Source organism: Barbus barbus, assembly GCF_936440315.1.
Source record: "Barbus barbus genome assembly, chromosome: 4".
In the NCBI taxonomy this organism is placed as follows: domain Eukaryota; kingdom Metazoa; phylum Chordata; class Actinopteri; order Cypriniformes; family Cyprinidae; genus Barbus; species Barbus barbus.
The window spans coordinates 30,572,961-30,584,827 of record NC_136732.1 but is presented as its reverse complement, the minus strand read 5'-3'; the positions used below and the strand labels follow the sequence as shown (position 1 = coordinate 30,584,827).

The 11,867-nt window shown below is 36.6% G+C and overlaps 3 protein-coding genes across 3 annotated transcripts; 2 read left to right on the top strand and 1 right to left on the bottom strand.

The window, feature by feature from the left end:
• Nucleotides 1-633: 633 nt before the first annotated feature.
• On the top strand, nt 634-5,283 carry LOC306862127 (chitobiosyldiphosphodolichol beta-mannosyltransferase-like). Its single transcript, XM_079404773.1, has 13 exons — nt 634-923; nt 1,104-1,181; nt 1,274-1,377; nt 1,452-1,600; nt 1,692-1,781; nt 1,912-2,022; nt 2,181-2,302; nt 2,398-2,436; nt 3,000-3,059; nt 3,156-3,266; nt 3,360-3,474; nt 3,576-3,651; nt 4,442-5,283. Exons 1-13 carry the CDS (start codon nt 650-652, stop codon nt 4,577-4,579), a joined length of 1,467 nt encoding a protein of 488 aa, XP_079260899.1. The 5' UTR covers nt 634-649; the 3' UTR covers nt 4,580-5,283.
• LOC306868443 (protein-lysine N-methyltransferase EEF2KMT-like) lies at nt 4,814-5,919 on the bottom strand (the record flags this gene model as incomplete). The annotated part of the gene is made up of 4 exons (XM_079414607.1): nt 4,814-4,914; nt 5,020-5,169; nt 5,421-5,526; nt 5,875-5,919. 4 exons carry the CDS (start codon nt 5,917-5,919, stop codon nt 4,814-4,816), a joined length of 402 nt encoding a protein of 133 aa, XP_079270733.1.
• A 1,750-nt stretch (nt 5,920-7,669) lies between these two features.
• Nucleotides 7,670-10,779, top strand: LOC306862133 (beta-galactoside-binding lectin-like). Its single transcript, XM_079404783.1, has 4 exons — nt 7,670-7,781; nt 9,800-9,879; nt 9,960-10,131; nt 10,261-10,779. The coding sequence occupies exons 1-4, from the start codon at nt 7,776-7,778 to the stop codon at nt 10,405-10,407; spliced, it is 405 nt and encodes a 134-aa protein (XP_079260909.1). The 5' UTR covers nt 7,670-7,775; the 3' UTR covers nt 10,408-10,779.
• Nucleotides 10,780-11,867: the final 1,088 nt, after the last annotated feature.

Sequence of the window (11,867 nt, the reverse complement as noted above, 5' to 3'; positions counted from 1 at the left end):
AATCAGTTTTTTTAAGAGTGGGTCGGAGTCGGACCGCGTATCAAACTTAAACCACAGTCAATTAATAGATAATAACACATTATTCTGGCATTTCTTATTTAATGGTATTTTATTGTTTAATTGTATTTGTAGGCTTTTAAACTTTCAATAAAACATTTGCAATGGGTTTGTAAAATGTTTTATGCATGTTTTGGCCTGAGACACTTGGTGTTGGTATACATATTTTAAAAAATTCATAAATAAAAAATACAATTGTTTTCTGCAAATTCTTGTTCTACATCTCCCCAAGTACCACTGCGGTCATTTTTATGTTGCTTTACTGTTTCAATCTTTAATAATTGCATGCCAAAGTCAGGACCAATGCTATTTTCTACCTCACTATGCAGACATTTAAAAAAAATCATAATAAAATGATATCAAATTGTTTTCTGCAAACTTCAACAGTTTCTTGTTCTACATCTCCCGATGTACCACTGAGGTGATTTTCATTTAATGTTTAATGTATTTATTAGTGGTAACTGTATAATTTAAGAAATTATTCACATCAAAATACTGTAGTTTGAACTGACCTGCTCTTGGCTCGCCAGTGGTTCGTGTCTCTTTAAATATCCTGCCCTACATTCAGCCACGTCATAATCAGGAAAACACAATGGCGGATGCCAATGCGGCGGTAGCTGTAGTGACAGTTTCATTGGTTCTTTTAGGGTTTTTATCGGGGTTAAGCTTGTCGTGGGCTCTTCTACCAGTCGCTGTAGTGGTGCTTATTTTTGCACTAGCCAGTGGATTAAAGGGGCGTGATGAACTTGCACATCTGAACGTTTGCGTGTTGGTGCTGGGAGATATAGGGCGCAGTCCTCGCATGCAGTATCATGCGCTCTCTCTCGGCAGACATGGATACAATGTCAGCTTAATTGGCTTCCTTGGTATATACATTTTAACGCATGCACTGTACATTGCACCAATATTTGCTTTTATGCATGAGATGTCAAATCTCCCCCATGATTGAATGCAAGGCATGCTAATAAACACTTAAATGTGCATTGCATATACAGGTCACAGGGCTAGTTTTTATACCTCTTAACACTGGTATGTTGCTCATATAGGTACTAAACCTCATCAAGACATTCTTGAGGATGACAGGATAGACATACTTCCCATTTCAGAACTAAAGGGGCTTACAGGTAATATATACACAGATAGAAAACATAAAAACACAAAAGTCCATGCACATTCATTCTGATATAAAGAATGTGAAATGCATTTTGCCTTTCAGTTGGCCCCAAAATTTTCAGGTATGCTTCGAAGGTGATATTCCAGACTTTCCAGCTGTTTTATGTATTGATGAGGATTGAGGACCAAGGCTATATCATTATGCAGGTATCTCTCTACTGTCATTTCTATATGTAATCATGTCTTAAAGTGAAATTCTAAGTCACGTGTGCATTCTGTAGAATCCTCCTGGACTGCCAGCTATAGCAGTGACATGGATAGCAAGTCGTTTCAGGGGAAACCAGTTCATCATAGACTGGCACAACTATGGATACACCATAATGGCTCTTACTCATGGGCAGAATCATTTAATTGTTAAGCTGGCAAAATGGTAAGTAACGCTTTTGAAAACTATCCTGGTAGGACATGTGTTCCAAGCCATGTTTGGGAATCGTCTGAACTGTGCATTGTGTTATTGGCAGGTACGAGAAGCTCTTTGGATGTTTCTCGGATCATAACTTATGTGTCACTAACGCCATGAGAGAAGATCTTCGGAAAAACTGGAATATTGAGTTAAATCAGATAATATTTTATATTTGATTTACTTTTTTTATTATTATTATATAAGTACTTATATAATAACATTAATAGTAAAACAGTTTACTTTTAAGACAAGCCAGTTAATCGGTTTTGCAATTGTAGGGCAACCACATTATACGACAAGCCACCCCTGATTTTTAGAGAAACGCCTCTGAAACTTCAACATGAGCTGTTTATCAGATTGGGCAGTACTTATTTACCATTTAGGCCTAGGTAAGTATTTCCCCGTTGAACCATTTGCTCCCATTCCTTCCTGTCACGCATATAGTAGTATAAAATTTTTTTTAAAGATAATAGCAGTAATTGGTTCACGCAATTTAGTCTTTGGCATTTTATAAATTTATCCTATATTCCTCTTTGTAATGTCTTAGTCCTGATGTCACTAAGGAGTACATGGAACTGACAGCCTTCACAGAGCGTAATACTCAGACAGGTGCTGTGACGCGCTCTGCTGGACGACCTGCTCTGCTTATCAGCAGCACCAGCTGGACTGGTCAGTGTGTCTACACTGAGATGTTATAGGGATGTTATCCGTCATTCCTTTAACTGAAATGTCCTAACTTTTCATTATTTATGTTTTATGTTCAGAGGACGAAGACTTCTCTATTCTTTTACAAGCTCTTGAAGGTTATTATTATTATTTTATCTCTCTATATATACTACTGTATTGTTTGGGGTTAGTAAGAATTTTTTTTTTTTTTTGTGAGAAATTATTACATATATTTGGCAAAGATGCAATTAAATTGACCAAAAATAGACAAAAAAGTACAATTTGTTTTATATATATATATGAAAAAAAAACCTTTCTATTTAGCAAAAAAATATATGACAGTTTCCATAAAAAAATAATAAGTAGAACAACTGTTTACAACGTTGATAATAAGAGCATAAGGCAGATCAGCATATTAGAATGATTTCTGAAGGATCATGTGACTCTGAAGGCTGGAGTAATGGAATAATTGACAGTTTAAAATATATTACAATAGAAATAATATGTTTCACAATATTACTGTTTTTGCTACATTTTTAATCAAAAAATTTGAATAAAACATTTTAAGAAATCTTACCGACCGTTTGAACTGTAGTGTATCACAACCTTTTCTGTAATTTACGGTTGCATATTTATGTATTGAAACCTATTAGACTATGTATTCTCTAACTTTTGATTTATTTATTTCTGTCTCCAATAGAGTATGAGATGTTTGTTGAGGCAGGGCACAAACTTCCATCATTGGTCTGTGTGATTACAGGTACACCATAATGTCTAATATGTATAAATGTCCATAAAATCATCTGTGGACCAATGCCTGTGTTTGTGTTTCAAACACTGCAATATATCCATACAGGTAAAGGTCCTCAGAAGGAGTATTACAAGAAGCTGATTGACTCTAAAGAATTACAACATATCAAGATTTGCACTCCATGGCTGGAAGCAGAGGATTATCCAGTTTTACTTGGTGAGAGGATCTCTTTAACGGCATGATAAACTTCAAAGACCAGGGTCTTTGCCTAAAACACGTATTTACATGAGTATGATGATTTCGGCACAGGTTCTGCTGATCTTGGGGTCTGCTTGCACAAATCCTCCAGTGGTCTTGACCTTCCAATGAAAGTGGTTGACATGTTTGGATGTTGTCTACCAGTCTGTGCCATACACTTTCAGTGGTAAGAATGTGAGACTGGTCTTTTATACACCTTATAGTAGGTCTTTTATATAGGTGTAGGTTATGTTGGGTGTCATCTGCTCATTTTCTGTATCTTGCTAGCTTGCATGAACTGGTGAAACATGAGGAAAATGGGCTCATTTTCAAAGACTCCAAGGAGCTGTCTGAACAATTAAAGGCAAGACATCTGTTAATTACAAAACTACTCTATATGACACAAAAATCAAAATCAAGATTTTTTTTTAAAGGTGCTGTATGTAACTTTTTGACTATGCTAAAGCATAAAAATGCCATATGTTTTCAGATATTTAGGAAACATGCTAAGTTCACATAAGTGTTTCTCCAAAAAACAATTCTACAGCCAGTTATTCAACTTGAAAATGTGTGTTCCATTATAGAATGTCTGTTTTGGCCTATGATTCTACCCACTGCCAGTTTACCCAATAGTATTTTGACACCCCGGGTTGCCAGTTGTCGGAAAAAAAAACAGCTTATTGCAGCAAACGAACTGGGTCAGAGATTGCAGATTCTACCCAACCTAAAAGCCTTTGCATCCATCTAAAAAGCTCTATGATCAGAGGCATATTAAAACGCAGATAAATCAGCTTATCAACTTACGATGTTCCGTCACTTCCTGTTGTGCATCCTCCCCCTTGTGAATTTGGACTGCAGTAGCTATTTCAACCTCTAGCTCAGTGGTCTCAAACTCAATTCCTGGAGGGCCACAGCTCTGCACAGTTTAGCTCCAACCAGCTCCAAATCACACCTGCTTGAAAGTTTCTAGTGATCCTGAATTCCTTGATTTGCTGGATCAGGTGTGTTTGATTAGGGTTGGAGCTAAACTCAGAGCTGTGGCCCTCCAGGAATTGAGTTTGAGACCAATGCTCTAGCTTGTCAATATTACATACTGCGCCTTCAAAGATCTGGCTAATATTAAATGCTTCCAGCTAATTCTACTATCTCTGTAGCTTCTGTTTTCAGACTTCCCTAGTGATCAGGGGAACCTGGGCATCTTCAGGAAGAATCTACGGGAAAGCGGGCAGCAGCGCTGGGATGAGAACTGGGACCAAAATGTCCTGCCACTTATTAAAGAGCACTGCGACTGACTGTCTAGGTGATGGGTTTATGTAACATTCTCTCAAATTCTTTGACTCCCATTCAATGGAAAGTTACTGTCAGGTATTTGCACAGGGTACATATTTTTAAGCTAACTGTCCCCACAATGGGATAATCGGCATTCAGCAATGCCACTGGGAAAGGCTTGAATAGGAGAATAAAAAGCACACTATCCTTGTAAATATTATGTAAATAAATACTTTATTACAAAGAGATCGTTTTTGTCATACATATATTTTGATCATTTCTATAGTGGAGGCTCGGTTGTATGGAAATACTTGAATGACAGAATCTTTCATGATGACGTGTCTGAATCCAGCCGTTTCTGTAAATAAAAAAAACATTGCCTTCATTATGGGGAATCAGTTAATAAGAAAACATTTTGCATTAATAGACTAGAAAAGAATGTTATTAATAATATGAAACCTACCTAATTCTTTCTTGAAGCAGTCATACGTCTGTGGGTTGCGTACAGTAGATGCAATGTAAACATCAGGATGTTTTTCTTGAACTTTGCAGTTCAGAAACATGCTCAGCAGTCTCACCAAATAAGCAATAATATCAGGATCATACACCACATCTGTTTCAAACAAACACAGTAATGTTACTAAAAACCTCTTGAAAATCATAATTTCATGTGATCAGATTCAGAGACCTTTCAATCAATCAATGAAAATAAATCACATATGAAACTATATAATGTGTGTGTATTCCTGCAAATATCCCTGGGTTTTGTGTCCCCTGCGGCAATGATGGTGTTGGCCTGTATTCTTTGCAGCTGCTTGTCAGACACGTTTTCCCAGTCCAGTTCCTCCACACACACTGACGCACTGTTGACGTCACAGTTAGTTAAGCAGTTTGTGATATTGTCCTTCAGCCTCTGAAGGACAGTTTGATGGCAGTCGCTGAAGATGAAGTCCAATTCCACTACCCAGCTCTAACACTGTCCTGCATGTACAACACGGAGGTGATCAACAGTGTGCACTTACAGTCATTCTTTCATTGTACATAAAATATTATGAGAAACAATGTATAAATGATAAAATACAATAGATTTTTTTTAATTACTAAAATTATGAAGGAAGTCATTCAAGTGAATTTACATTAATTTATTAGAATTTCTGTCTATTGTCCAAATTAGCTTATTTGATTGAATGACAGAAATCATGCATCTTAAATTATTCATCCCACATAAACAATAATCACAAGTAAAATGGCATGGAGTTGCGGGATGTCAGATTTACTTGTTTAAATAATGAATTCACTTTCATAATAGCTTGTTTACCTTCTGAAGAATTTCCACAATTATGTCTGAAGTTGTTGTAGTCATCATTTCTCTGTCTAAAGACCGCAAAAACCATTGCGTTATTCATAGAAGTAGAGATGATACAGGAAAAACATATAAACATTACAACTGTTAATTTACTTTGCTGAAAACCAAATAACAGAAAGAGAGAGAGAAATGCAGCTCATATATAAATAGTTGTACAAATCATCTGAACATCTGAAATAGCTTCTTAACATGTTGCAATGTTCTGTTTACATCCCATGGAAGTGTATTTAAAAGACTCATAACGAACAAGTTGACTTGAAAGGTGTGTATGACTTCCTTTCTTGTTTTGTGGCACATTCCTTCCCCTTCTTTATCTGTCATTGGATGTGTACAGTTCATCTTTTAATATCACACAAGTCTGCTTGCTTGATGCTGTTACTAGAGACTACGGAAGATGCATGTGTGAATTTCTTCGTGTGTGTCAGTCCACACTGGGATGGTTGTGCACAAGCACCGCCCAAAATATCTCAACAAGTAGATTTTCTATTGTTGTCTAAAAGTACGTTATAAAAATACCTATTTAACTTAAAGAAAAAAACTTCCATTATGTCTAAATAGCTTCTGTGGCCTGGTGTAAACTGCTTAGACTAGCCAAGTTATTTATTTTTTTCTGCATGACTGGTCATAACTTTTTAAAACATAAAAACGTAGATTGGTCTAATTTGAATCCAGAAAGTAAGACTGACTGTCATTTGGTTAACTGCTAGTTAGACAGTTCATGCAACTGGCCCCAGTCATTTAAAGTAGTGCATTTCGCATTCGATTTTAACGAGGCCCCAGAAACCCTCTCTCCTCCTGGCTGAGCATCTTGATGATGATAAATAATGATAATGAAGATGTGCATGCAGGCAGCTATTATTTGAACATGCTATTGCCTGTGCGTAATTGTAACAACCTTATTTTCTCATATGACAAAAGCGAGATCCTAAAGTCCTGTTTAGGACCAGTTAATCGACGCTTTCGCTCTGTATGAGAAAAGTGCATATTATAGACTATACAATTATCTGTCAAATTTACTTTGTATTAAGCTGTCATTTTTTCTTTCATGTTGCATAGCCCTATAAGCCGAGGGTCCCTCTAAGTTCTCACTTCTCTAATCTTTTCCTGTGTTTGCGGTTAGCATCTTGTGACTGTCTTAAGACACATCCTGGAGCCCTATACAAATATTTAGTTGTTAGACTAAGCCATAGCTTACGTAGAAAAAAGAAAGAAAATAAAAAATGTTATGCACCGAATGCTAAAACAGTTTAGATTAATAAACAAACGACAATGTGGTGTTAAAATGCTGATCAGTTTCACAAAGCAGCTCAAACTGGGAGTGCCACACCCTCATGTCACCAGTATTCCAGCACACAGACCACAAATACATCACCTCTCATACCAACTCATCATGACTTATTTTCGTTACATGATCAATATATTTTACAACGTGTGACATTTTTCAATCAATTCATAAGCATGGCAATTGTATAACACGTTAAATATCTTGTAAACTGTAGCCAATTGTTTTAATAAAGCTTTAATAAGTAGATCAGTTATGGGCAACAAGCGGATAATTACATTAATTATGTTCAGTTTGCAACGTACACCAGCATTCATTGTGGTTATGGTCGTTTGTTTTAATTATTTAGAAGTATTTATAGAGTATTACCAGGCTATGTCTAGAAATAGACTAAATCCACATGCCTTTTTTGCGATTGGTCGAGATATAGTAGGCAAAGAAACCCAATTGGTTGAAATAAACATCGGTCAAGAACACTCCTAGTCCCCAGTGGACATAAGAAGCCCTCCACACAACGCAGCTTTCTCCCAGACACTTCGTTTCACTTCATTGGGTCTCAAAGGAACTCAAAATGAGCGTGAGTAATTTTAAAACGATACATTATTCTTTAGTTTTAAGCCAAATTGTGTTTTTAAGGTTTGTTTATATGCATATGTTAGAATGTCTTCTCTATCTTGAGTTAGCACAAATAATACAGAGCTCGTAGCAGCTGAAGTCTGGTGTTTATGGTTATTGATACTGTGCAGCTGTCTGTTTGGTGCATTGTATAGTTATTATAGAATAATGTGCCCCCACGTGCATTGTGCATGGGTGTGACCTCCACATACCTCGAGTGCACTTACTTTAATGCTGTTATGTTGTTAATTTAATAATCCATTTCTATCACAATGTTGTACTGGTTAATTACATTACGTAAAAATTTTTGTCCACAATTGTAAGGTATTTAGAAATATATTAAGAAATGCAATTAATAAAAAAATGCCTGTATCTTATGTGTTTCACAAGCTTCTGTAAGTAGTACAAAACTTTTCAAAAATCAAATCAGTGACATAGTGGCATAACCACATCAAGTAAAAAGAAAACCAGCACTGCAGATCATATGACACACATAGTTGAAAAGTTTTATTAAATAAATGAATACTTTTATTCAGAAACAATGCATTAAATTGACCAAAAGTGACAATAAAGACTTACGCTATATATTGTTACAAAAATTCAAATAAATGTTCAATCAAATAAATCAAGTAGCTCAACCATGTTCAACTGTGATAATAATAAATGTTTCTTGAGCACCAAATCAGCATATTAGAATGACTTCTGGTGGATTATGTGACACTGAAGACTGGAGAGACAAAGGTTAGCTTTGTAGCCTTGGCTATTGTGTTTGCAATACACGTAGTCTGTAACCCTTCAACATTTCAGGGTAATTCATCTTACCTTAACATGTTCAATCCTCTGGCATTTCTAGAAATGAAGCAAGACTGGCCAATTCAAGCCCAACTATGGTCTGAAACATCCAGTACCCAAAGGCACTGAGAAGGAGACCTTTAGCTCACTTTCTCTACAGCTCAGCGGAAGCAGCATGACTCAGTCATTCTTCACTATGCTAATCCGAAAGCCTGAGCATCACTGGCCAGCTTCCTTTTGCAGTTAAAATCAGCAGTTTCGAAAGTTCAGAAATGTTGCACTGCTCTGAGAGTTTCATTCTGCAGCAGCTTCTGTCTGAGCGCTGGTTTACTGTTACTCACACTGACTAATGTGGAAAGAATTCACCTCTGCTACACATCTGTTCTTTCACATTCTCAGTCTAAGTGCCTTTTTTCCTTCTTTTCCTCATCCTATCTTTCGTTTTGACCCTCCTTTCTCTCCACTATTCAGCCAGCTGTAGCCTATCTCTTCTGCCATCATTACAACAGCTATAAAAATCTACTTTCCTTGGCAGCTGTGAGTCACATAAAGAGGCCTTGTGTAATTCATCTTGCAGCTGCTGACCCATCTTGGCTTCAAAACTTACACCAAATCTCTCAGAGATGGCATAGCCACTAGTTTTTAAAAATTGAATGATTAAAAGATAGCTCTTCTTGTATCCATCTTCTCAGAAAAAAGGGTACAAAGCTGTCACTGTGGTCCCCTGAAGTACAAAAGCTAAATTTACCCCTGAAAGGTACATATTAGTACGTTTTAAAGTACATATTAGTACATTTTGAAAGGGTACCGCTCAAATGACAGTTGTGTATACCATTTTTCAGACAGAACCCATGCATAGGTTTTCCAATAGAACAACTGTGCCAAATCTGCAGTTTTTTCAAGTTCAAGTCTGGCTCGTTGCCTTTCACCATCGGACTAGGATTTTCCTTTCAACGCATTGGAAAATTTGATAGCATTGCTTATGTGAGGCTGATTCTGTCCACTCCATCATTATAGCTACAGTCTCTATTTGGCTTATAGGGAAAACCAGGCACAGTGCCCAGCTGTACAAGTCAAATTTAAGTGGATACACATGTTTGGCTATTCATGCCAGTAGTGTGTGAGATATACAAAAAGAAAATCAAATTACAAATAAAGACTAACTTCAGCTCTCTCTGTTTCTAACAGGGTGTGCTTGTGCAGAATATGTCTTTTAAGACAGGACAGACTCTGACTCTTACAGGAGTCCCCAGTGCCGATTCCACAAAGTAAGTCTCCGCAAAGCAACTTCTCAAATTCAGGACTTTAAAAGCACCAGGAGTCATATTTCCCATTTGCTCTTTTGCAGTTTTGCCATTAACATTGGTCACAGTGCCGAGGACATCGCTCTACACATGAACCCTCGTTTTGATGCCCACGGTGACCAGCGCACTGTAGTGTGCAATTCATTCCAGGGCGGCAACTGGTGTGAGGAGCACAGAGAGGCCAGCTTTCCATTTAATCAGAACGAGGAGTTCCAGGCAAGACTCGTATATATCTTTATGAAACTGCTGTTTAAGCAGATGGTAACCATAATAAATGGGCTGTGGATGAAATTTAATGGCCCCTCAGGATTTTAATTAACATATTATCTTATTTCCTTCCTTCAGATAAAAATCAAGTTCAGCAATGAGGAGTTCCTGGTGACTCTTCCTGATGGTTCTCAGATTAACTTCCCTAACCGTCAAGGCGCTGAGAAGTACAAATATATGCACCTTGAAGGCGAGGTCAGGATCCAGGGGATTGAAATCAAGTAGACAAATCAACACTTAAATAAGGATACTGTTGTATCCTGAATGCTCAATGATTCTCTGCCTTATTTTGTTACTTATCAAGCTCTGTTAGCTCACAATTTTCACTTATTCAGTATGGGGTATCTCAATCACACTTGTGTGCCAAATCAGCATTTTAATTTTGCTGTTGCACTGCCTATCTAAACCACTAGAGGAAGCACAACCACAATAAATTGCCATGAGCTTTAGGGGTACATGTAAACCATTCCGAGAGGTTTATTTTTCCTACAATAAAACATTCTTAAATCTGGTTTGTTACTAAATCAAATTCACAAGCTATAGCTGTTGGCAAATAAAATAAAACCTGTTTTCACAAATAAACTAAGCCTTGTTTTTACTTTCGTTTGGTGTGTTCAGACAGTGATGTGTTCTTTTGTGTTATTTAGTTATGATTCATTATGAGAGAACAGATGGAGAACATTCAGAATGAAACGAAAGCATTAATTCCATCAGGTGTTCATCATACAAACGTCAAAAATAGTCCCACTGCCAGTCTAAAATAGGTAATTCATGACATGTATTCAATTTTTAGAGCATGAGAAACTAAACAGTACAATTCAACAATTTCATGATATATAGAAGCATTTTTGTAGAGCAAATATGCATAAATTATTACACTAAAACAACAAGTCTTAAATGTAGTCATGATACTCACTTTAGATACAATAGCTGATGTGCAAGGCATTTCTTTATTTTGAAAAAAAATATACACATTATCAAAGTTAAATTAATGCTTAAACCTAAAAATGTAGTTGTTGTTTTGGTAAGAAAACACACACACACACACACACACACACACACACAGACACACACACACACACACACACACACACATTAATTTGTTTGAGAATGTTAGTTTCTAATGTGGATACATCCAAACAGTTTTAGGAATCAGTATTTGATATCTAGATGAAATATAATAGTTAAATTATTGCAAATGGTAACTGTCTAAATGGTAATATAGTAAGATATGTTGGGATGTTTTAATATCATGAACATGAGTTGCAAGTGTTTGGTCTTCAGGTGTTATGTTCTAGTGCTTTGTTTTGTTCAGACACAGCTTACAGTTTGTATCACTATACATTGTTTTCGTTTTTGGGACTGATGAACCATGACAGAACAGTTCTTAAAACGGCCTCAGTATCAGCTGCCTTTTGGCAGGTATGGGAGGTAATGTTTTATGGCCTATAGGTTTTACATTTACATTATTGCATTTAGCAAATTCTTTTATCCAAAATGACATGGTGCGTTCAATGTACACAGATTGCCAGCATGTTTTCCTTGGGAATTGAACCCACCAACTGGTTAGCGCCATGCTCTACCAGTTGAACTACAGCAACAATATAACTGTTGTTGGTAAGTGATTTTTCTTCTTGTGGTCATGCTGAATGGAAATGCCATGATTAACTGCCGTTTATCACATA